This window comes from Gigantopelta aegis, chromosome 4 (genome assembly GCF_016097555.1).
Source record: "Gigantopelta aegis isolate Gae_Host chromosome 4, Gae_host_genome, whole genome shotgun sequence".
NCBI classification, from domain to species: domain Eukaryota; kingdom Metazoa; phylum Mollusca; class Gastropoda; order Neomphalida; family Peltospiridae; genus Gigantopelta; species Gigantopelta aegis.
The window spans coordinates 65066711-65093688 of record NC_054702.1 but is presented as its reverse complement, the minus strand read 5'-3'; the positions used below and the strand labels follow the sequence as shown (position 1 = coordinate 65093688).

Genomic DNA, 26978 nt, shown 5'->3' with positions numbered 1-26978 from the left:
CTCTCAGCCCAGCTCTCAGCTTAGTGAAGTATAACAATACCTTAGCTCCCCGTGCTCCACCCCTGGCTGCCGCTGCTGTTGCACCCCCTCTAGCTGTACCTCGAGCCACTGCACCTTCAAAACAAAATTGATTTTTCAGCTTTGGTCTCACAAAGAAAGCAATTAATATCACATATTATTTACTTTTGTGGCATTAGTTTTCTAAAGCTAGCAGCTATATTACTTACCAATTACCAGTGTGTATTATAGTATGTGATGTTGGAATTTGTGCATTAAAATAATTGGGATTTTTATTAAATAAAGTCGCAAAAACACAAAATGCCTATTAAATATTATATAGGCTACCTGATATATGAGATAACAAGATATAAAATTATTTTAAATTGAAATATTTTTACATTATGTGAAACACAATAACATACAATCAAACTCTGTTATTTCAACCTCTGTCAGCTCCACAGTTCAAGATACTTGAGTTTGAGAAATTGTTCTAGGGCATAATTTTCACTCAAATCTATTATGTTTATCTCAAGCAACCAATATCTTGAGCATTTTGGTTTGGTCACTTCAACATAAACAAAACAAAACTTGACAAAATACAGCAACAGAAAAATTACCTCAAACATCTTCTCCAATATTTGCATACTTTACCTTTTGTTACATTTTCAGTATTGTTTATAAATAGAAGATAACAAACCAGTTACTATCAAATTTATTTCTGAAGTGAAATAATTTTTACTTTTCACGAGCTTTAGCTAGTGACAAGTGAAAATTATTTCACAAGCGACATAAATTTGATAATACATGTACCTCGTACTGAGTTTGTTATTCTATTTATTACCCCAGCTATTTAAAAAAAAATCTTTTTAAGCCTACATCGGCTACACGACCATGTATATAGAAATTACATAAAACTACTTTACTGTTTTGGGTATTGCTTTAAGTTAGTATTTTATTCACGGTTCACAGATAATTTTAAAAACCCAAAGTTCTATATATATTCTGTAAAAAAAAATCTATAATGAATTGCATTAAACTATTGTTTCATTAAAAGTTTCACACTGAAACCAGAAAGACGTAAATGCAAACACTTTAAACTATGTGACGTCATTGTGTGTGCTTTGCCAAATTGTTATGACATCATATTTGGTTTGTTGGCGTCAAATCGTCCAATAGTAGTGTATGTTAAACCAATGCATGATGATTTTTCAGTGAGAATTTATTATTTTTATTTTCCCCATTATGAGTGCCTGCTGGGGTAATAAATATCTTTATGCCATACTATATATTTAGAACATTAATTATATTTATAGACAGCTCTGTAGACACAGAACTGTTTTGTTACACATGATGCCATCAAATATATAGTATTACACGGGTGACAAATCACAATTCCTCACCTCCTCTTGCTGGTACCCCTCTACCTCTGGCTGCAGCTGCCCCTCCCTTGGTTGCAGCTGCCCCTCCCCTTGCTGCAACTGCTCCACCTCTCCCTGCTTGTCCTGTAGGTTTACTGGCAGAACCTTCATTTTTCTCTTCCGAATTCTTTTTTGCTTCTTCTTCTTCTTTCTTTAGTGCCTTCCACCACTTTTGTCCTATAATACATAGAAATTAACAATACATTTTCTCATATAAATGTCTGTATAGAAATTTAATTGCTGCTTAAATGGTCCAGATTAACTTGAAAGTCACCGTGACTTAATGACGATATGCAACACACTAGCCACAAATGTACTACTACACCAAGATTGAAAGATATTCTTTGGACCAAAACAAAACTTTCACTGACATCTATGCATGTAATTTAGTAGGTAACTAAATTTAGGTCACAGTGACCTAATTATACAACGCAATTCCACACCAAGATCTTGATGGACACGGTCTTCTCACAATTCATCATCAAACCAAATTTGATGATCCTTCATTAACAAACTGTACCTGCAGTTAGAAGTAATTACATTTGTAGCAGCAATAGCTCTCTTATATGCACAGAGTAACACAAACCACATTCTATAATACTGACACATCAGTCGTAAAGCATTTGTGTACGTAGCTTACTCCTCACCATTAAGCTTAAGGATGTACATGTATACCATGGCTTTTGATCGGGTGAAACCAAGCCAACTCCCTTGCCTCCCCCTTGGTATGGCCTTGATCTAGACACAGCCGAAAGACTTTTGAAGCTATCTTAGTGCTACGATAACGTAAAACTGCCGTAAGCTATGACTTCACCACAGCACAAGTCATGTGATGTCATAGCCTACGATGGTTTTACAATATCGTGGTGCTAAGATTGCTTCAAAAATCTGGCTCCGTATTCATAAATATACTTAAGTCAATGTATTTAAATACAGTAAAATCTCGGGTCAAACTCGGAAGGGTTGAATACACTGCAATGCTTGAACCAAAAACAAAATCTCGAGTTACCCATACACATTGTTGACTGAATGGTTGGGTCGAACTACCGAAAACACTTTCTTGAGCCAACGGGATTCAATTGTACTTAATAGATAAGTATCATACTTTGACTTAAAATATGTTTATGAATACAGAACCAGGGACTTTAGTATATGGATATATTTGATGAGATCAAACCTTTGAGCAGGTCGTGTGGTTCCCCCTCCATGGGCTGCCCCTCCAGGGCGATGCTCATTCTGAAGCTGGCAATGGCGTCATCTAGCAGCTTGGTGGCGGTCGAGTCACCGGGCTGGCAGTGGTCAAACCGGTCAAACTGGGCACAGCCCAGCAGGGTCATCGCCTGGCTGCTGCACGGAGTTATCCGCACAATCCGCTGACACGTCTGACAAACAAAGGTAAAGTCTGTGTTTGTTTAATGACAACACTAGAGCATAGTGATGTTCCAGTCATCGATTATAATAAAAACATTGATCGGATTAGCTCAACCGATGTGATGGTTGATTATAAACATCCATAATTGATTGTGTGGGAACATATCAACTACATGTATAACTGTACCTCTAGTTTAGATACTGGAATATTTGTAAATATCTTTGAGTTGATGATTGTTTCCATGTGTACATATAGAAAAAGGATAATAAATAGTTATTAAAGGTAAATGTAGCCATTTGTAGAGTTTATCTTGGTGAACATGACAACATGTGTATGGTCCTTAAAATCCAAATCCTTCTTATGTTCATACAATTATAACCGATTGTATAATCGAAAGCTGGTTGCATGGTGCAAATCAATTACCACCAATGATTGACAGTGAAAATCCATCGGATTCCCAACACTACTAGAGCACATTAATGAATTAATCATCTGCTATTGTAATTCTGACACATAGTCTTCAGAGGAAAGCTGCTACATTTTTCCATTAGCAGAAAGGGATCTTTTATGTGCATTTTCCCACAGACAGGACAGTATTTGAAATACCAGTCGTGGGCTACTGGTTGAGACAGAGTAGAAAAATGGGTCCACTGAAAGAGTTTGATCTTTTGAAAAAAAGCATCTCAAGTGTGCGCCCCTTTTTGGCAAACAAACGAGAAGAATGGTTTGTTGGTCCATTGAATGGAATTTTAGACATAGCATTTACAAATTCTTGAAATAATTTTCATTATTATTTATTTGTTTTTAAGTTAAAGGGCTCTAGAAGTATTAGGTTTTGTCAAATGTGTATATGTAGCCAATAATATGATAAACCAAATGTCTTAGCTAAGATATTTACTCTTAAAAACATTGATAAACGGTTTGCTTTTTTAGTTTTCTGTAACCCATGCCATCATTTTAGCAGAGAGTACAGGAAGGAGTCTTTTGTTACTTTTTATCAGTACATGTTCCTCTAAAACACACTATAGACTATATATTTGAACCAACAGGACATCAGCTTTTGGACATGCCCCCATTTAAAACATTTAATTTTCATAATTTAGATGACTATATAAACCAGTTTCATTTTCCCTACATCAGAAAAAATAGTACAAATTCACTACTACTAAAACTAAAGTGATTCAGGTGCCCATATTTATGGAAAAAACTAAAGAAAAGGAAAAGAAAGAAAGAAAAAATAACGGTAGGAAAAAAGAAAGAAAGAAGTGAGTTGGAGTGACATTTATGAACATTTATAACAATACTCTGTCCAATATTGGCCTTATTACCCGTTCTTGCAGCTCAATTAATTGTGCATTCTTTTCAATAGTTGAGTGAAAAATAAGTGCAGACAGTCTGTGACAGCGCTGTGAAATTTCCGTTACATCGGTGGGCCCCAGGAGGTCAAGAAGGGAGGAGTGGGCTTCCATGAGTACCCACTCCACCTGGTGGTACGTGTCACCCCATGCGAGAGTCGGCAGAACCTGGCTCGCCAACAACCCTGCACTTTATGGAAGACATGCAAAACAGAAGCACACTTTGAAGGGCAAGCAAAGCACACACATAGTTTGACAAACAAGCATGCATATAAATCATAGGCATTGGAAACAGAGCTGTGTGTGTGGGGGGGGGGGGGGGGGGGTGGGAGCACTGCCTCCCAACTTTAAAGTTAATACATTTTATTATCCACATAGTTCAAGATACTGAGGGAAATATAACCAGTATGACCCATGTGTGTCATAATGATTTCACATGCACAACGAATGACGTCATTCTGTGAAGCAACGTCATAACTTAATGCGGCTTATCAAATGCTTATCAAAATGACGTCATTTCTGAAAATGACGTTGTTTTGTAGTCTCTTTTTAGTAATGTTTGAAACGTTTTGATATGGCCCTAGCTTGTTATTCGTGATAATAATATTCTGGATAATGTGGATAATAAAGAAATTATTACACTCGCGTGTGAATCGTACTGATTTTATGAAACTTGTGTCACGATTCATGTATTGCCCTCACTGTCGCTTGGGTAATACAATAATCCTGACACTTGTTTTGTAAAATCAGTACGACACACAAGCTCGTATAATAATCTCTATGTATACACTCCTACCCACCAGTGAAAGGCAAATTAATACATTACTGACCCCTCCTTTTATTGTCATCTTCCAACACCTTTGATTCTTAATAGTTTTACAGTCAAACCTGCTATAGATTTTCTGTTTTCACCTAAAAGGAATGTTTGTTTAAAGACACCCCAGCACATACATTTGTATAGGGTAAAATGTTATTCAGAATGAGATAATTTGAGAGGGGCAGAAAAAGACTAATCAGACATATGAGATAACTCAGAAGAAAACTAGTTATTGATTTCAATAAATGTACATGTATAAAAGCTCACACAGGAAAGATTTCCATTAGTAAAAGTCATATGCACATTCCATGCAATATGAATGAAACAGATAACAAGAAACAGAGCAATGAAATCCAATGATAAACAACTGATTTTTCTTCTAGCATAAATTATAGTATAGTGATAAAATCCAATGACTAGTCCCGTTGTCTTTAATTAAAATCATGCAATTTCTAAACTTAAAACTAACATGTCATGCAGAAGTGTAATATATATATGTTTATTACCCAAGTGGTCACTGTCCCGTTGTCTTTAATTAAAATCATGCAATTTCTAAACTTAAAACTAACATGTCATGCAGAAGTGTAATATATATATGTTTATTACCCAAGTGGTCACTGTCCCGTTGTCTTTAATTAAAATCATGCAATTTCTAAACTTAAAACTAACATGTCATGCAGAAGTGTAATATATATATGTTTATTACCCAAGTGGTCACTGTCCCGTTGTCTTTAATTAAAATCATGCAATTTCTAAACTTAAAACTAACCTGTCATGCAGAAGTGTAATATATATATGTTTATTACCCAAGTGGTCACTGTCCCGTTGTCTTTAATTAAAATCATGCAATTTCTAAACTTAAAACTAACCTGTCATGCAGAAGTGTAATATATATATGTTTATTACCCAAGTGGTCACTGTCCCGTTGTCTTTAATTAAAATCATGCAATTTCTAAACTTAAAACTAACCTGTCATGCAGAAGTGTAATATATATATGTTTATTACCCAAGTGGTCACTGTCCCGTTGTCTTTAATTAAAATCATGCAATTTCTAAACTTAAAACTAACCTGTCATGCAGAAGTGTAATATATATATGTTTATTACCCAAGTGGTCACTCATAACTGAAAATATTTTTCATATTTTCTCGGTGGGAAATATTCTACATTGGTTTAATGTACACTACTGCCATTGGACGATTTGACGCCAACAAACCAATCACCTTGTTGGTACTAAATATTACGTCATCACGATTTGGCAAAGCACACAAAATGACGTCACATAGTTTAAAGTGTTTGCATTTACATATTTCTGTTTTCAGTGTTAAACTTGTAATAAATGGTAGTTTAATGCAATTCATTATAGATTTTAATTGTTTTTACAGAATATTTAGAACTTTGGTTTTTGAAAGTTATGTGTGAATCGTGATTAAAATACAACGTTAAAGCAATACCCAGAACAGTGTAAAGTGGACAAGCAGCTGATGTATACAGAAAATAAAGGCTTTTAAAAAACCAAATAGCTGGGGTAATAAACTCAGTACCAGTTATTATCAAATGTGTGTCCCTCGTGAAATAACTTTCACTTGTCACTCGTTAAAGCTTGTGACAAATAAAAATTATTTCACTCGGGACATAAATTTGGTAATAACTGGTAACTCATTTATCATCTTCTATATATGCAGAGATTTAACAAACTACATCGTGTAGTTGACTAGAAATATGTCATGCATTGAATACAGTGATTTTCAATCAAGAGCAGATGCAGAAATTATATGAGAGGATATGTCTCTAGAGGTTGCTCATTAAAAAAGAAAGAAAACAAATTCAAAGTATACAAAGTTAAATTAATAAATTTTATTCTGTGGGAATTAGCAATAACCATCTCAAACACCTCCATGTGAACATTTGTTGAAAACAAATATGAAATACACACGTGTGAAAGACGTCTTTCGGTGACATGGCATCTTTGAAGTTGAGGTTTTTAGCTAGGAGTTTTCCCAACTGGACGATTCCTCGCAGCAGATGAACGTTACTCACTCGGATCAAGTTATTAGCATGTAAACACGTCACTCGTCTGTGGATTTAAAACAAGAAAAAAACCTTTTAAATTTCTTTGTTATTTATTTAATTGGACATAGCAAGGGATGGGTTTCTTTAAAGTATATAGCTATATTTGCTTTAATTATGTCTTAATAATATTATAATTTAAATGGTTAACACTAATAAACAATAGCAAGTAAAGTGGTGGTGGTGTGTGTGTGTATGTGTGCTAATTTTTTCACAAATATATACTTTTCAAAATACATGTACTGTGACAAATATTTTAATAAAATATTTCTTTGACTACTTTTTATATTTTAACTCTACTAGATGCAAAAAAATAGAAATGTAGTGCTACAATATAAGTACCATTTCTTTATTGCAAAATTAAAAAAAACAAGTTTTCAAAAAAGGAGAAGAATAAAAGTAACTCACTGAAATTCATCTGGATTTTGTGCCTGCTTTGAGTTTTCTGTAAGTAGGGCTTCCATGGCTTCCAGTAAATACCCAATGGCCTCCACACTACGTTTACCTGGACCATCCTTCTGCATGGCCAAGGCTAAACCAAGGTAAAACCTACAAATAATTACTAATAATTAAAAATATATAATAAACTCTTCAAAAAAAGTAGGGAAACCTGAAATATTAATGTTACATGTTTTGACCACAGACATCCTAGTAAAGAACGTTCAGGTCTGTTTATCACATTTGCCCTGTACACGTGCGTGAGGTGTCACTCTCGATTTTCACAATTTCCAGGAAGGTCCATTAATCACTGTGGAACTTTATTTCTGTCAATCTTTTTCATTCTGTTGATCATACAGTTGTTATTGTTTTGTTTTTAATCATTTTTATTGTTTGAATTTGCGATTTACTGATAAGAAAACGTCAACTTTCAACAGTGATGGCAATTGTAAATTCTTATTAGAGTTCCTCTACATTAAATTTTGTGGGCATCAAATAGACAATAACACCCACCAATCTAAGAAAAAAGTTTGTTTTGTTTAACAACACCACAAGAGCACATTAATTTATTAATCATCCGTTATTGGATATCAAACAGTTGGTAATTTTAACATATAGTCTCAGAGAGGTAACCCACTACATTTTTCCATTAGTCGCAAGGCATCTTTTATAGGCACCATCCCATAGACAGGATAGCACATACCATGGCTGTTGATATACCAGCAGTGAAGCACTAGCTGGAATGAGAAAATAGCCTAATGGGCCTACTGACCGGAATCGATCCCAGACTGACTGCACATCAAGCGGGCGCTTTACCACTGGATTACATCCCACCCCTCCAATCTAAGAACTCCATACGGTTATCTCTTAAATGATCGGGGTGGGACATAACCCAGTGGTAAAGCACTTGCTTGAGACGCATTCAGTTTGGGATCGATCCCTGTCAGTGGGACCATTGGGCTATTTCTCATTCCAGTCAGTGCACCACGACTGGTATATCAAAGGCTGTAGTATGTGCTATTCTGTCTGTGGGATGGTGCATATAAAAAAGATCCCTTGCTACTAATGGAAACATGTAGAAGATTTCCTTTCCATGACTATGTTTGACATCCAATAGCCAATGATTAATAAACAATGTGCTCTAGTGGTGTTGTTAAACAAAACAAACTTTAACTTAAATGAGTTACCTTGACAGCTGGTGTTGAGCGTTCCAGAAGAGCGTCACCTCCAGCCTGGCCACGGCTTCTGGGTAGTTGCTCTGCATGACGAGCATTCTGCCCACGTCGAAGTGGTACGCGGCCTTCGTCTGATCCAGAGACACGCTGTCCAAGTACTTCATGAACGCCTGGCCCAGTGACGATTCTTCATCTGCAGCCTTCCGTGCAGCTATACCTTCCTGATGAACACAAGTACTCAATTACTCAAACAAAATGTGTTATCATGGTGGATATCAAAAATAATAAAAAACATTCTTCATTGGCAGCCTTCTGCGCAGCTATACCTTCCTGATGAACACAAGTACTATACTACTCAAATAACACAGTGTTATCATGGTACATATTAAAATAATAAAAACAATTCTTCATCTGTAGCCTTCTGTGCAGATATATCTTTCTGATGCATACATAGGGAATAACTGATTACTGTCTCAAGGGGATGCAGATGATTCGTCTTCTGAACTTGAGACGATTTGTCCACAACAAAAAATTGTTCTTGGACAATTCGTCCACTATTATTTTTATAGTTAAATTTAGAACTTAGCTGGAACCTGGTAGCGGAATGGACATAATATCATTGTTTATTGGTTGGTTACCTCAAATGAAGTCACGTTATGGTATTTTTGACATAAATGACAAAATTTTAGTTTAGTTACTAAATAGTATGTCAGAATTATAGGTGTAATTGAAGAGCAATTTGAATAACAACATATTAATGAAGTACTATAATGGACACAGACAGACAATAACAAGCTGATAGTGCCACTAAAATTTAGTTTGTTTCATATACTAGTAGTTTACCAGAAAATAAAAAGAATTGACCATTTCAATGGCAAAGAAATAACATTTTAGATTTATTGGTCTAAATGTTGTAATCAAGTGGACAAATCATTTGTGGACGAAACGTCCAGGGGACGAACCGTTTGGAAAGCGTCTTAAGATATCTGCTTTATCTTGCAAAGGTTAGAATGGCAAATGCAGCAAAGCTCTGCAATAATAATAATAAAATGTTTCTTAATCAGCAGCCTTCTGCGCAGCAATACCTTCCTGATAAAAACAAGTACACAACTACTCAAATAACACAGTGTTATCATGGTACACAATAAAAACATACAAGACTGTTGTATTTTTATTTTCACAACAAAGAGTGCAGATGAGGCATAGCATCATTCATGTGACATTTTAATATCGCAACTGTTTGTTTCAACATGCAAGCATTTTATATATACATGTATTATATCAAAAGGAAAAGTGTTCTCTTAATTTTTGTCTGTTTCATCATGAATTAACAGTTTGGCTAAATATTGCCTGAAATACCATCATAAACTGCATTTGATAATAGCTAGTGTTTGCACTTACAGTTTCGACAAATTTCTGATTTGAAAATATTTGAAATGCATTTTGAATTCAGAATTAAACATGGAAGAAAAAAATCAACCTGAGTGATTTGTACTATGAATTCAGAAGTCATTAAATATGCCATCCAAGATAAGTGATCGTTTCAAAAATGGAGGGACATTAATTAAACACTTTTTCGTATTTTAACTGGAAAATGACACCATTCCAGGCCTGGCTCTGGGTAAGCAAACATTTTCTACAAATTGTAAACTTCAAAAATGGCAGAAATTGAAAGTTATTTTCTAAAAAATGCCAATTATTACATGAAATTATTTTGCCAAATTAAAATAAAATTCACCAACTGCTTTCAAAATTTCCACTTGACGAATTTAGTGAGCGCCACAGCTAGCCATACATTCATAATTTAGAAAACATTTTAAACATTTGAGATGTTAAAATATTAAAATTGAGTTGGAGGTGTTGCCAGATTTGTTTTAACATTCTTTCTTATGTTTTATTATTCGTAAACAAAAAACCCTAACAATTGAATTCTTTGTCAGCACCCTTCTTTATTATTGTCTATTTTAGTGAAGTGGGCTGGATATAGCCCATTGGTAAAGTGTTTGCTTGATGTGCAGTCAGTCTAGGATCGATCCCTGTCAGTGGGCTCATCGGGCTATTTCTCATTCCATCCAGTGCACCATGACTGGTATATAAAAGGCTGTGGTATGTGCTATCCTGTTTGTGGGATGGTGCATATAAAAGATCCCTTGCTGCTAATTGAAACAGAGTAGCCCATTAAGTGGCGACAGCAGATTTCCTCTCCCAATATCTGTGTTCCTTAACCAATGTCCGGCACAATATAACCATACATAAAATGTGTTGAGTGCGTCGTTAAATAAAACATTTCCTTCCATTTTAGTGGAACCAGAACCCATTTCCTTGCATGTACATATTTGGAAATATAAATCTCAATGCACTTGAAAGATGTGTTAGAACCCTGTTCCCACATAACCCTCACCTGAGAAGCTGTCTTGGAGTACCATGCGTACAGGGACATCACGTGATCTGCCTTCCCACTCTGGCCACTGTTAACCAGGTCGTGGTATTCCTCGTCTATGGCTTTCAGCTGCAGGGACAGAGGGGCGGACGATTCCACGCCACGCAGCTGGCAGATCGCTAGAGCCTCCTCTCGTTTAGAACTCTCTTGAGCTTCCTTGTTACCCAAGCATATTTCTTCTATAACACTCTAAAAAAGAGAAAACGTTATGATATTTTATAAAGATATTTAGATTGTGCCAGTAAGGTAAGTAAAACATATTTCAGTGATTCAATGAAAAACAAGAAGAATGTTTAACTATACCCCAGCATGCACAATGAATCAGCTATCAAGTGGCTCTCTATGATTTACATTTTAAAGGAACAATTTCATGAACAATAAGATTTACTAAGCCCTACAAATTTTCATAAAGCCCTCACTGCAAAGGCCATATCTATGTCAAACATGGATAAATTCCATAAATATCTGACAGAGTTTCGGCCCTTGAATAAATTCCCATGAAAGTTAAACTTGATCTGGTAACTAGCCTCGGTGGTGTTGTGGTTAAGCCATCGGTCATAAGGCTTGTAGGTACAGGGTTCACAGCCTGGTACCGGCTCCCACCCAGAGCGATTTTTAACAACTCAATGGGTAGGTGGTCTATGGCCACTACACAATCTTCTTTCTCACTAACCACTAATAATTAACAACTAACCCACTGTCCTGGATAGACACCCCAGGTGTGTGCCCAGGACAGTGTGCTTGAACCTGAATTGGATATAAGCATGAAAATAAGTTAAAATGAAAATGAAATGATCTGATCATAACTATGTTTAAAATGGATAAATCCCCATGAAAATGAAACAGGATCTGTAACTGTACATGCATGGTAAAAACAACCACAATTTCAGTCAATATCTTAAGGGGACATTCCTGAGTTTGCTGCAATATTTAAAATGTTATCGACTAACAGAGACTTTTCAACGATTGTAATTACATATTAAATATATTTTTCAGCATAAAATATTAGTGGCTGTATATTAAACATGTTTCTAATTGTTCTAATATTTGTACTAGGTTAAATTTCCTTTTATTTCCTCAAATATATTTTTTTCGTACGTACAAAATTATTTGAAGACAAAATCCAGTTTGGGCTTCTTACAAATATTAAGACGACCAGAAACACATTGAATATACAGACACTGATATTCTAAATAAGAAAATATAGTTAATGTGTAAGTTTAATCGTAGAATTATTTTATTAGTCGAAAACATCTTACAATGCAGCAAACTCAGGAATGTCTCTTTAATGCTTTGCAAAAAAAATCTATAGTCCCCTTCTGTTCAACTAGTATGGGACTAACAAGTAGTGCTGCTAAAACGATACATGTCCCCTACTGGGCCCAACAAATTTTCATATCATCTAAGTTTAAGGGCCATAACTCTTTCAAATCCACCTGAAAGTCAGATTTGGTCTGTACATAATATAGCTAAGAACAAAAATTCAATAGCTTAAGGCATTGAATATAGAAATCCAGAAAACTATGTAAACAGATGGAAGCAAAACTTAATGTCCTCTCTGGTTTGACCAATAGGGAACTAAAAATGCATACATTCAAGCAAAAAAGCAAGTATATCAAATGAGGTCAAAATGACAATGTCCTTTTTTGTGGAACTACATAATACGTAAAGTCTGTTGCTTAGATGGGACAGCCTTCTTAACCAATAGTAATACACAACTATTTACAGTAATATGCTGTGGGTTTAGTCTAGCAACATTGAAGTTCTTAAATAATATTATTAGGAATAATTGTGTTTTTTTAAAATCACATTCATTTCAAACTTGAAAGTGAAACAAATGTCACTAAAATAAAACTCCATAATGTAATAACATAATTCTAAAACAAATGTTAAAAAGTATTTTGGAAATTATACCAATTATCAATCATACAAATAGTTACTGCATGCATGTACTCAATATACAAATACATGTTTATATACCATATTCAAGTAACTAAAAATAAACAAATTAATTATGGCAAAAAAACAAAAAAGACTGAGGAATCAGATATTTGGTTGGCTTGGCTTTGCTTTAATCATTTTACATGCTCCTATACCACAGAGGTTTCAAGCATGTCCATCCTGGGACCCGTTAATGGATGCCATGGGCCGGCTCTGGGACAGAAATTTACCTGGACAATTTTGAAATTTAAAGTAAAAAATATAGTGGGAGTCCACAATTAAATATAATTATTAATTATCTAAAAATTTTGGCACTTTTAGAGTGGGCTTGTCTAAATGAAAACTAGTAACATAAATTTTAATTACCATTTAGCCCTTTGAGGAACAGGGAGGTTGGGATAGGTTAGGCCTAGGCCATAGGAAATTATTTAGTGGTTGGGGAAAGTGAAGGACACCAGGCCTATTAGGCACTTCAGTGTGACCCACCAGGGGACAGTGCCCCGACGTCCGACGCCAGAAAGTTTAGAAGATCCAATGATGGCACCACTAGGAGAGTGGTGCAGTCATTAGGAGAGTGTCCCTCACTGGAAACGTTTATTTTAATCCTTGGCCCAAATATCTGGTGAAGAAATTGAAATCAATTGTTTGCGGCCGAATTCTCTGTATAAGGAGGAGTTTAGTTGAATTTTTATTTTGAATAAGATTAAAATAAGGATAAAATATGAAAACAAATTAAAAACGAGCACCCTGTAAACATATTATACATTTTTAAAAACAAAAACACCAAATTAAAAAATATATAAATGGTCAAGCTGGTGAGTGGAGGAAGTAAGATACTGCCAGGTAACCCTCTCCCCCCTCAATACAAACCTGGGGCTGACACATTCACACACAATCATACTATATATAAACACCTACATCACAATAAAATTATACATATAAAAATAAAATTAATTAAACTGCGCATTTTCTTTGTAAAAAGTAAAAAAATAAATATAATTTTATCAAGATATTTGGTGATGTGTTTGAAAACCATATTCAAGTAGTAGCCACTAAAATTAACCAACTAATTAAGGCAAAATACCAAATAAGACTGAGGAATCAGAGATTTGGTAACTTGCGCAGTAAACAGTTCTACCTAATAATTAACTAACTTGTAACAATGTTTTCAAAAACCAATAGTTGAATTAAATACTGATATGCAGATACACAAAATAATGTAATAAAATTAAACGATGACAATACACATGTATCTCCACCAAAAATAATGATATCCAGCTAGAGATTTTGTAAACTTAGCACTACAATATCATTAAACCATCATTGGCTATAACATCACTAAAGCCCATGCCATAGTGATGTCATAGCCTACGATGGTTTTACGATATCATAGCACTAAGCCAGCTTTAAAAAATAAGGGCCCAGACCTGTAAGAATTGGAAAAGGTTAGAGGGCTTGTGATCCTCCCATTTGAGGACCATGATAAATAATTACCTTTTTTGTCTTACTACTATATACAAAAGAGTACTGGTGAGATATATGATATGCCCATCAAAAGTAGGTCGCAGTGACCTAGTTATGATATGCCAAACACTGCCATCCCAAGTTGTAGTTCCATGCAAGGTTTGATGATCCTATACGAAGTGATATAATCTGCAGTAATGTGTGAAAAGTGGGTCGCATTAACCTAGTTATGGTGTACGACACACTGCCATCACAAGTTGTACCTGCAAACAAGGTTTGATGATCCAAAACGAATTCATAAGAAAGGTATGCTCCGGAAACAAAAAGTTTACAGTGGATGACAGATGGATGGATGGATGGACGGACATACAACACCATACCCAGACAGGCGTATAAAAATAACTTTTAAAAGTTGAAAATTGTCATCTCAAATATTGTTTTATTCTTCAGATTCTAGGAAATCAAGCCATCAAAAATTAAAACTTCGAGATGGCATAGCACAGGCTTTACCATTTCCACTACACCTTTTCTATGAGCCGAATTACTCACTTCTTTCTTCAGTCCAAACAAGTCTTCTGCGTAATATCGCTCCTCCTGGACCATGGCCAGTTCGTGGTGCAGGGCATGCTGTTTACCAGAGAACTTGATGGCCGTAGCGAGGTTGTACGCCGCCTGGTTCAGGTGATCCAGTGGAGTTTCTCCTTCGTCATACTTACAACTCTGACCTGCAGGGTTACAGATGCAGCTTTTATGATTGACACTACAGTACGATATGGTGTTAGTGTTTTCCCAAGAAATAATTTGGAAAGGCACGATACACTTTTGGGGCTTTTTCACCATTTTCAGGGCACTTTTTGGTTTCATTAAAAACAAAAAATTAATCGAAATAAAAATAAATAATTAATATGCTTGCTTTAATAAATGAATGGCAAAGTATATAAAAGATATTTTATTGATTAATAATACATTTTCCGAGGGTTTTATAAAGGTACTTTTAGAATTAATTATTGAAAAAGACTTGTTTTATCTCAGGGTAGCATGGTGCTGATTAAGGCAAGATGATACTAGACTATTGTGGCATGGTGCAGCAACATGCTAAAACAAGCTAGTGAAAACACTAAGGTGTATATAGAACAGTGGTCATGTGCCTTTTTTTTTTTTTAGTAAGTTTAGACCCTTGATGGAGTGTCAGTAATGGATTACTCACTTTTATGATTTGTTTGAATTATTATTATCCTACAACTACAAGTGTATAACATCATCAAACTAACAAATACCTCTGATGTGCGAGTGCCATGGATTTTAACATGCTCCTATACCACTAAGGTTTTGAACATGTCTGTCCTGGATCCCGTCTCTGGATATCCAGAAGCCTGATCCAGGACAGAATATATTACAAAGGCAGTTTTGATTATTATAGCCAAAAGAATAAGGGGACTTTACATAATTTTTGTGCACTTCCAAATTGTTTATAATATAAATGATAAAACATACTCATTAATTTTGGTGCATTTTTGATCGGGCTATCTAAAATAATTTTACTTTTAATATTTAATAATAATTAAGCCCTTACATGGAGGGGAAATGGAGGTTGTGTAGGGAAGTTGCATGGGCCTCTGATGTACCCATTATCTTCTGTAGGCTACAGGCATTTATCTGGGATATTTCACTAGGGTCCCATGTCTGATGGGATTGTGAAAAGTAGTGTGAGTAAATCATACTTGAGATATGTTTTCAGGCCACTGAATGATGCTGTACACCACTGTTAAAATTAATTTATTACAACAGACATAATTAAATATATATATACATGTATTGGGAATTTTTAGTACAGAAATTGGGAATTATCAATGCCACTTTCTATTGGGAAGGGGCCTATTTTCGGTCCCACAAAACACCTAGATAAATCATTGGACTATATGCAGACTTAAAAATACCCAGTCGAGGCATGGGATTTTAAATCCAGATACGGACTCCAAACCCTGAGTGAGTGCTCCGCAAGGCTCAATGGGTAGGTGTAAACCACTTGCACTGACCAGTGATCCATAACTGGTTCAACAAAGGCCATGGTTTGTGCTATCCTGCCTGTGGGAACCGCAAATAAAAGATCCCTTGCTGCTAATCGGAAAGAGTAGCCCATGTAGTGGCGACAGTGGGTTTCCTCTCAAAATCTGTGTGGTCCTTAACCATGTGTCTGACACCATATAACCGTAAATAAAATGTGTTGAGTGCGTCGTTAAATAAAACATTTCTTTCTTTCTTTACTTAAAAATAATACTTTTAAAATGTAAATGAATAGAATTCTGACAACTCCCTCCCTTTTCCTTTGTCCAAGACAGGATCCTCTTGATGTGATTTTATATACTCCCTGGGTATCTACTGACCCTTTGTTTCATAAGCACTGGTAAAGTCAAAGCTGTTTGACATATATAGTTAAACATAATCAGTCTGTCATCCATGTTTAACCATTGATGTGACTTAAAATGCCACCTTATAATTATCCTCATCTGACACAAGACAAAGTACATGTAACTTGATATTAGCACAAGTCTTGACTTAATTCAGACTTCAACACAAATCTTAAAACCAGTGCTCTACAAAGCAAGCTCAAATTTACTCTTCCCTGGCCAGTAAAGTATAATATTTTAGTCACAAGCCACTTATATTTAGTAGCCAGCTAATATATACTTGTAATTAAATCGATTCATCTGCCATTTTACGGCACATTACTAATGCCGTAATTGTTATTAGGACTGCATTCGAATGAACTCATGAAGAGGTGATTCCTAGTTGTTAAATAGAAATTACAAGTTACTGTTTGTGTCCGGTTCCACTAAAACAGTGAACGACTATTAATTATCATTATCAAATTCCGTACCCAATAATTGTATTAAACGAATTTAAGCGAATTACTATTTTAATGGCACTGCTAAAATATGCATTTAAATTGCAGTACTAATTAAAAGTTAAATAAAAGCATTTGATAATATCTACCAGGCTTCAATGTGTTGCTAGTAGTTATCAATCGGCTACCTTACTTTTGGTTTAAATAATATTTATTTTCGTCACATACTGCCTTGTAAATCCATAAATACTGTTTTGTAAATAGTTGTGTCTTAAAAGCCGTTTAAAGTCGAGTCATGAAAATAGAAACATGTTTTCATCCTCCACTGGTGAACATGACTTCCGACGTGATTAAAACGACATTCACGATTGGAGACGTCGTATATCGTGGAGGGACCTGTTATCATGATAAACACGAGACGATTGGAGCGCAGAATAACACATACATGTATACAAGTCGACATTTAAAATAATTAACGTTTGAGTTTCAAACAGACAAGTAAAGACACAGTGGTTCAAAAATGTCATTTTAATACATAAATAAAAGCTGGCTCTAAATGGGACAGGACCGACTTGATCCAAAACTGAACTGGGGCCAAATTATTTCAAAACGCTTGATATTCAAGTTAAGGGAGATAACATCATAATGAAATATTACCTCCCACTTAATGTCACCGTGTTTACTCTTGAATACCGGAAAATCGTTATTCATAGTCCGATTAACATGTCTCAAACTTTTATTTTTCAAACAAATTACCGATAGAAAACATGTTTTATGGAAGATAAATTGCCACTGGTCCACAGTGTTTTCTGATGTCCAGTTTTGTTTACAGATTAAAGTAAAATTATTGGACAGTCGCCAACTGGAGAATGTGATTTTATTTTTAGATGCCAGGGAATGTTTTTAGTCGCCATGGGAAGTATTTTACTCGCTTTGTTGAGCACTGAAAACAAACAATATCCTAAAATGACAGGATAGCAATGTTAGCCTTATGCTTATTATTATTACTTTCCTATTCGTCTAAACCCAATGCAGTTCTTTGGTATATAAAGGAAATCTAATCTGAGTAAAATTCTTAAAATGGAAAGATGGCATGTTTGGTTGGCCAAAAAAGAAAATACTGGTGTTTTGAATGTTGTCATGTATGTTATCATAACCTCAGATAGATGAGGAATTTTATTATTAGGCATAATATCTTTCACTTACCATAATACAATCTAGATGTTTGACGGTCAGTTTATATAATTTTAATTGGCCTGTGTTCCTTTGACCTGGTGTCATTCTCTTTGTTATTAACAATGTCAATGTTCAAGAATTTTTTTCAATTGTTGTCAAACATTTTAAACATTTACTATGTAATACTAGTATGTACACAGTTTAGTGCTAGTTTAAATCTCCACTCATATACATGTACGTGTACATGTTACTGATATTGAAACTAGTTATCATTTGAAATATTAATATGAATGCTTAAAACAAATATACTGAATTATTATTTAACTCATAAAATTATGCAACATATTTACAAATCAAATTTAAAGTAAATAAATATTGTTTTTCAAAAGTAAATTCAGAGCGGTAATTCTGTTACCGAACTGTGTAATTCCGTTACCGGCATTCAATGTTGTACAACAAAATTATGAAAAAATAATATGTAATATAATTTCTATTTTGTTAATCACAAGTCATTAGATCATCATTCCATCATGAAGATAAATAATTATTTCATCATACTTCACAGAGTTTGTTGATGTTTTGCGGTGCCCGTAAAAATGGTGTCCGTTTTTACGTAATTCCGTTACCAAACTTTAATTAAGTACTCATGCACTACACCTTGCAGTAGAGAGTCTCAGTTCTGTCCATAAACAAGCACTAATGCAGTACTAGTGTATTACATAGTTACACCATTATGCTAATTTTTCTTATGTGGACTAGCTGAGTTTAATGCCTGAAATATCTCTCCAACTTGTAATTCCGTTACCGTGGAATTGCCCAGAAGTCATATGTAACATTTGCATTCAAATATTAGGTGGGTGGTTTTATGGGTGAGATTAAGTTTGTCTTCATATTTATAGTAAGATATAAACAAAAAGTATTCACCTGGTCTAGGCAAACTTTTGAAATACTGTTTTAAACACTGTTTGGCTGTATTAGACAGCACGTTAACATCAGTCTCGTCAAATATTTGATGTAGACCTTTCTCCCATTTCCGCACCTGCCAAGTCATTAAAGAGAGTAATTTAAAATATGAATAGAATATGATGTGTGTGCTATGTAAAACAGACATTTTTCAGTTTATGTTTAGCATTACAGCAAATCACTGCAATCAAATCTTTCAATTAGCCATTACATACAATGTTGATATTTTCAATTTAAGGAATTTAAAAAGTTTACAAAACTGGGCATAATGTTTCCAACTTTTCATAGCAAAATTAAATAGTAATATCTTTAGATATTTTTGTAATATTTTTAAAAGGACACAAAATTCATGTACGTATGGTATGAAATTATATGTACATTGTATTTCTATCTAATAGTTTAATACTTTTTTGTTCCCATACAGCTGTAATGTATTGTCAACAAAATTAAACTATTTTTCACATATTTAACCACTTTCCCATTTATTATATGCAGTTTGGGAGTTCAAGAGGAACTGGTGCTAACAGATAGTCACAGTACCAGTCCCTTAATAATTGTATTTCTCATTCCAACAAATGTGCTGCAAAAGGGAAGATCAAAGGCTATGAAATGTATTACCCTGCCCTCTGAAACACCTTGATGATGTTGTGTGACAATGGATGTTGTCTTTTAGTTTCTACACAGTGATATAAACCTAACGGCCATTATGATAAATGTGCTGGAGGCATCATCAACATGATTTTCTATTCTCACATTTCTAGATATAACTAACCTCATATTATTGGCTTTAAATCATCTCATTCTGAAAGGCCAATCAGAGGACGAACCAGGGACTGTGCTTGTAAAACTTTTAGAGTCTAGACTCAAGACTCTATTCATGGCAACGCCATACGAATTGTATGCATGTGATGTCATTAGAGATTGAGCCTGAACTCTAAAAACTTTAAAAGCACAGGCCCAATTAGAAGGACCACCTGACCTTTACTTACAGTTAACATGAACCTAAAGTTCAAACGATGATTACTCATTATTAGATACTTGTTCATTCCATTTACATTTGTAGTTTCATGATCTGTTTTAAGATTACCCAAGAGCTTATAAAGCTGAAGGCTGGGTTTGGCTGTTTTGGACCTCTGGGATAGCTTACTTACTTTAAAGAGACGAGCTGTCCTGAGTTTACTATCATTGTGTAGATGTTTTTAAGTAAGAACTTTTCTCCAAGACAAAAATTACATATTAAATACATTATCATGTTTTCAATATCAGTGTGACCGGCCTCGGTGGCATAGTGGTTAGGCCATCGGTCTACAGGCTGGTAGGTACTGGGTTCGGATCCCAGTCGAGGCATGGGATTTTTAATCCAGATACCGACTCCAAACCGTGAGTGATTGCTCTGCAAGGCTCAATGGGTAGGTGTAAACCACTTGCACCGACCAGTGATCCATAACTGGTTCAACAAAGGCCATGGTTTGTGCTATCCTGCCTGTGGGAAGCGCAAATAAAAGATCCCTTGCTGCTAATGGGAAGAGTAGCTCATGTAGCGGCGACAGTGGGTTTCTTCTCAAAATCTGTGTGGTCCTTAACCATATGTCTGATGCCATATAACCGTAAATAAAATATGTTGAGTGCATCGTTAAATAAAACATTTCTTTCTTTCTTTCAATATTAGTGTAAAGAACTACTTGTACTTGTATATGGAAAAATGCATTTTGAAGAACCTTTGGCTGAATTGTTTCAAATTGTGTTTGGCAGTTGGAAGAAATAATAAATTTGTAAATATGAAATTATCTGAGCCAAAATCTATATAGAGGTACTACAAAACATTATATTATGTTCAGAAATACATTGGTTATAAAGATTTATACATATTCAACGAAAGAAAATGTAATTAATTGTAATTTTAATAATGTAAAAATATTTTATATGCCAAAAACCTTTTTAAAATGGCTACAAAAAAAGAAGAGTTTTTTTGTTTAACGACACCACTGGAGCACATCGATTAATTAATCATTGGCTATTGGATGTCAAACATTTAGTATTTATGACACGTAGTCATCAGAGAAAAACCTCTACATTTTTCCTAATGCAGCAAGGGATCTTTTATATGCACTTTCCCACAGACAAGAAAGCACATACCACGGCCTTTGTCAATTTGTGGTGCACTGATCGGAATCATTTTTCACAACATTATGTGTATTTTCAATACACTATGGCTTGTAATATATGATTTCTTATGTTTCTCAGAATGCTGATTTCAAATATGATGCCCCAAACATTTGATATGAAGCATGTATATCAATATTTGCTGTTAAAGTGACCTATAATTAATGAGTTTATTTATAGAATCACATTAATATTGACCAATATTATGTTGTATCCATTCTTCCAAGTGAAAGATTCTAGATATACAGATTGGTTGAAATTCTCCTTGTTTCTGTCCTATACTTATTTGTTATACAGTAAACTGATAATGAAATGCAAAAGGAAAACATGAGAAAGTTTTGGTTGAAATGACATAAGAATGTACATTGAAAGTCACCACCAAACTACAAAAATGAGGCTTACCGGGTATATACATGTATTTCCAGGGAATGGCAAGAATGATGTAGTTATGCAAGAAACCGAAGGTAAAGAAAGCTATAATTTTAGATACTTCAAATAATTTAGCAGCTAAGAAAGTGTATAGTGAAGGGATAAATACAACATTATATCCCTTTATTGATCTAAGGGTTTTGGTCAAAAAATGTAGAACGGCAATGAAGACAAATACAATAAAACAGAAAAATGGAGAAACCTTGAGGTGTTTTCTCCTTTATGGATACATTAAATGTCCTCAAGAATGCACTTGTTTGAGGACAGGTAATGTGGAAAGGAAATGGAGAAAACTTACCTGTCCTCAAACAAGTGCATCCTTGAGGACAGGTAATGTTGAAAAGAAATGCTATATAAGAAGGTAGGGACATTTAATGATAGCATGAAGATGAATGCCTCTGATAAAAGAGGAAAAAATTAAAAGTATATCGATGGAGAGCTGGAGCATTTGTTTAAAATGACCGATGAAAGCTACACTGTAATATGTAATGAAGGACATCGGAATCAAGATCTTGGGTGAAAACAAAGAAATGTAAGAAGAAACTAAAAGAGTCAGTCTGGAACAAAAAGAAGATCAAACAGATGAGACTTATAAGCACCAAATTATAAATAGAAGAATGTAATAACTTAGATCCAGACTTAGATAGTATGACCTCAACTCCAGTCAACAGTCGTTTTGCGTTCAGGGCATATTCAAAAGTGCTCAACACCAGTGGTCTCACCAAAAATTCAAATTAGCAGATCAAGCTAGATTTTGCCTTCAATAATTTCATACATGCAAAACAACAAATCCTGTTTAAGATACCATAAACAATAATATTTCCATCAGACACCAAAATATAATTTTTCAGGGTTAATCAGAGAAGTAAGTTAGTTAATCTATATTTTAAACATGTTTCTTGGTTATGAAAAAAACAAACAAAAAACCATTGGTTAATCAAAGTTCCCTAATATACTTTTAATAGAATGTTGCATTGATTCTGTTAAGTTGGCATCTTTGATTTGATTTCTATCCATGTCCGACACCAAAACTATTTAAACTTGACTCAGTCAAAAAGAGTTAATTAAGGAATTGGTTATGAATGGTGTTAATGCAACTCCTCTTGCCTCCTACAAAACTATATTACTTTACTTCCTAATGGGAATGAATGACTTAAAAGGAATACAAGCGCAAGGTTTCAAATTCCATCTGACACCAAAACAAGTATTTTGAAATATATCCTTCCCAATGGGCACAAGAAACAAATCCATTTATAAGCATCTCATTGATATGATAATGAGTTGAATGCAATCATATCTTCAGTTGTTACAATCAAGACAAGTAAAAACAATAATATCAAGTGTCTTTTAGATTCTAGAGTGTATTTTAGAGATTCAGCTGGTATACATCTGTTTATCGACTCAATACAAACATTTTCAGCTACTATAGTTATAAATTCTGTCCGTTGGTTGGTTTCTTACATAAGTGTATCATTCTTCTCATGAGAATACATCCATTAGATTGTTAGGCTTTGAATTCCCATTTCTTTTTATACAATGTTCCATCCTGAAATCATTTTCAAGTTCTTATTTTGTGTTTCTATATTAATTTATTCAGTAATGAATACAACAGCAACAGAATATTGGATGGAATCTCTGAGAACTTCATAACGAACAGCAACCAATCCTTACATATTTGATCTGGCACCTGGATGATTGGATACAACATATTACCGGGTAGTCAAAATTAATGTGATTCTACACCTTGCCAGTAAATATCAATACCCATGCATCAGATCACATTTTGGACATCATATTTGAGATCAGCACCCTGAGTTTCATAACAAAATCATATATTACAACCCATAATATATTACAAATGAACCTAATATTATGAAAATTGTTATTTGTGGCAGCCATTTTGAATTTTTGTCATTAACCGATATCAAACATCCTGCTACATAAAAAATCCCATCAGATTCAGATTCTACGGGCAAAATGGCCATAGAAATTACAACTCTGCAAACTCAACTTTTAAGAAAAAAAAGTTCAAGTTTGTCCAACCCTAGCTCTAGTAGTAGAAAACATTGTACAATGGCAGCAAAATCAGGACAGCCACTTTAATGTAGGTTTGTAAAATACAAACATAACCTGGAAAGTAAAACTGACCTGAACACTGTGAGAATCGTTAAGTTTTGTGTCTTTGAATTTATCTTTCAAATTCTGAAAAGTAGAAGAAAACACTATTTAAGACTTCTAAATTATTTAGAAACAGAGGTACATATAACGGGTGGCCATAAAAACAATGAATGTTTACAGTAATTATTCTGAAAATATTTAACAGACGAGAATATACATTCTAAAAAATTAAGTATTATATGGACTGAAGATGTTACATATTGTTGTGTGATACATTGGAAAAAGTGCATGTTTCTGTCAGTTTCTCATCATTAAATTCCTCATAAAATAACGTTTTCCTAAAATTACAATAACAAATATATGTAGAAAACCCCCCCAACAGAACAAAAACAAACCTCTGATTTAAGTGGTGTATCACATGATTTCAAAACAGATCCAAGTTTTCCAAGTGCAGTAACCTGTGATTGTCCTAACAAAGAATATAAATCCATAAAAAATAATACATTTATAACAGTAATCATGTCTTGCAGGAAATTATATGAAAACGTCATTTCTATAATGCAATATATACCAATTTCTAGATTTTGCCGTTATTAGTGAAACTATACTCAACAATACGACAATAAAGTTTCTATCAAAATGCACAATATATACATTGAACAGAGTGTTAAAACTATACCTTGTATGATATACACTATTTTATACTGTTGAATATTAAAGCCATGTTTTTATCAAAGTGAAGTAAATGGATATATAGCATTTTGGAAATGCACCCTTCATATATTTCACAGCAGAAAATTCACCATTTCACTATTAATTGTAACAGATGTAACTGCCTTTTAAAAAAAGAAAGAATAGAATTTATTGAACAAAGAACAATAATTTAAGAATCAGGCACAATTAATGCAGCATTACTTCCCTTGGAATACAAAAATAAGCAGCACATGTAAGAAGGAATAATTGAATAGTTCGATCCTCTCTTCTTTCTCACATTTATTTTTGGACTGTCATTCTAAAATGCTCCAAATTATATAAATATTTGACTGAGAAGTCAATTCTTTTTTATTTTTGGCTAGTTAATTTTTTAATTAAAAAAAATATATATATTATCTTTTTCTCTAATTGCTATTCCAAAATTCTGTCCTTTTCCAATTCACCCTACCCCACCCCTTTCTGTCCTGAACCCAGTCACTGGCTAGGCCAGAGACTTTGCCCGTGAAAGACGTGCTTGAACTTTAATTGGATATAGGCAATCCAATCCAAGAAGGAATTTAAAACTTAAGGTTGCAAAAAATGTAAAGTAATAATAATATTATTTTGATGAAAAAATTAAACAAATAGAAGTATTAATGGCATTTCATCTTGATCTGTTAGTGCCACAAATGCATCTTCCAAACATGATAGCATGTATTAAATTGTACCATGATCTTTAGTACCTGTACCTCAATCTAGAGCTCATCTTGGAATAGGAAATAACCCAATTCAACGGGTCCACTAAGAAGCATCAGTCCTGTGACTAACTGCACATCAGATGCCGGATTATGGTAATTATATGTTATGGTCTTTGTCACAGTCTTTTGTCCAGTGAAGCAGGGTCAAATGATCGAATCCCTTCAATGGAATAATTCTCTGATTGAATTTTTCCTGGTCCAACCAATCCCCTACGACTGGTATATCAAAGGTAATGGTATGTGCTGTCTTGTCTGTGAGAAAGTACATATAAAAGATCCCTTGCTACTTATGGAAAAATTGAAGAGGGTTTCCTCTGAAGACTATATGTGTAAGAATTATCAAATGTTTGACATCCAACAGGTGCTCTAGTTGTGATGTTAAACAAAACAAAGTTTAACTTTACCTTTTGTTTATTACGTCATTGTTCAGCTTAAAATTATTGTTCATTACATACAGCAGCTTAAATTACTAAACCCTTTTGCATTTTAAACATTTTATGATGAATACAGGCAATGATTACACCTACCTCCATATGTGAGAGGAACACAGCCAGACAGTGATGATATTTTTGCATCCAACTCATGGTTTTCCACTCTCCAGTCTGATGCCAGAGGCATGTTACTCAGTGGATCAAACTTAGATGTTTTTGTATATTCATCAATCAAAGGTGCCGAGAAAACATGAAGAGGCTGACTTCCCTTGATCGAGATTGGTCGGTACAGGGGACATAATGTTATTGGGCATTCATAATTAAGAGCCAAATCTTTGTCCATAATCTTCACAAATCGAGGAAATGGTTTCCGTGTAATATGTATATTGTAAACCTGAAAGAAAGTTAATTTGAAAATGTAATATTTTGTAAAACTGAGAGATCTTCTGCCTCCGATATAAATTAAATTTTCTAAATATTTATTACATATATTTAAAGTGACAGACCCTAGTCTCAGCATGTGTAAGATGGACAGTAAGTTTGGTTGATCTCTATCAAGATACAATAAAGTGACATAAGAGTCTGTGATGTTGCAACGTAGAAATATCCTCTGAAATTAAACTAGAGCTTTTATCCGTAGCTGTTACTTCTCTGGAGCACGTGTGTTTTTATAAGTATGAAAAATTTATTTCGCTGTATATATTACAAACACCAGGATGACCAGAATCATTCAGATGTATAGAAATTGATATTTTAAACAATAAAATGTAAGTAATTTCCAAGTACAATTATCAAAAATGGATCTAATATTGGGAGTGTTTAAAAACTAGGGTCTGTTAAATTAATATTTAATATATGTTTACAAATATTTACTAAATCTTTTAAATATTTCACAAATGTTTATTATTTATTA

General features: G+C 34.2%; 1 protein-coding gene across 1 annotated transcript in view; it reads right to left on the bottom strand.

Moving 5' to 3' along the window:
• LOC121372183 overlaps positions 1-26978 on the bottom strand; it is a 40956-nt gene that overhangs the window by 8364 nt on the left and 5614 nt on the right. Inside the window, exons 4-16 of the mRNA XM_041498466.1 lie at positions 26162-26459; positions 24579-24652; positions 24214-24267; positions 19435-19549; positions 15039-15214; positions 11046-11273; positions 8657-8865; positions 7440-7580; positions 6898-7038; positions 4119-4335; positions 2596-2800; positions 1401-1595; positions 41-114 (exon numbers count right to left, since the gene is read on the bottom strand). Of these exons, the coding sequence (XP_041354400.1) occupies positions 41-114; positions 1401-1595; positions 2596-2800; positions 4119-4335; positions 6898-7038; positions 7440-7580; positions 8657-8865; positions 11046-11273; positions 15039-15214; positions 19435-19549; positions 24214-24267; positions 24579-24652; positions 26162-26459 (2127 nt within the window). The remainder of the gene's footprint in view (positions 1-40; positions 115-1400; positions 1596-2595; positions 2801-4118; positions 4336-6897; positions 7039-7439; positions 7581-8656; positions 8866-11045; positions 11274-15038; positions 15215-19434; positions 19550-24213; positions 24268-24578; positions 24653-26161; positions 26460-26978) is intronic.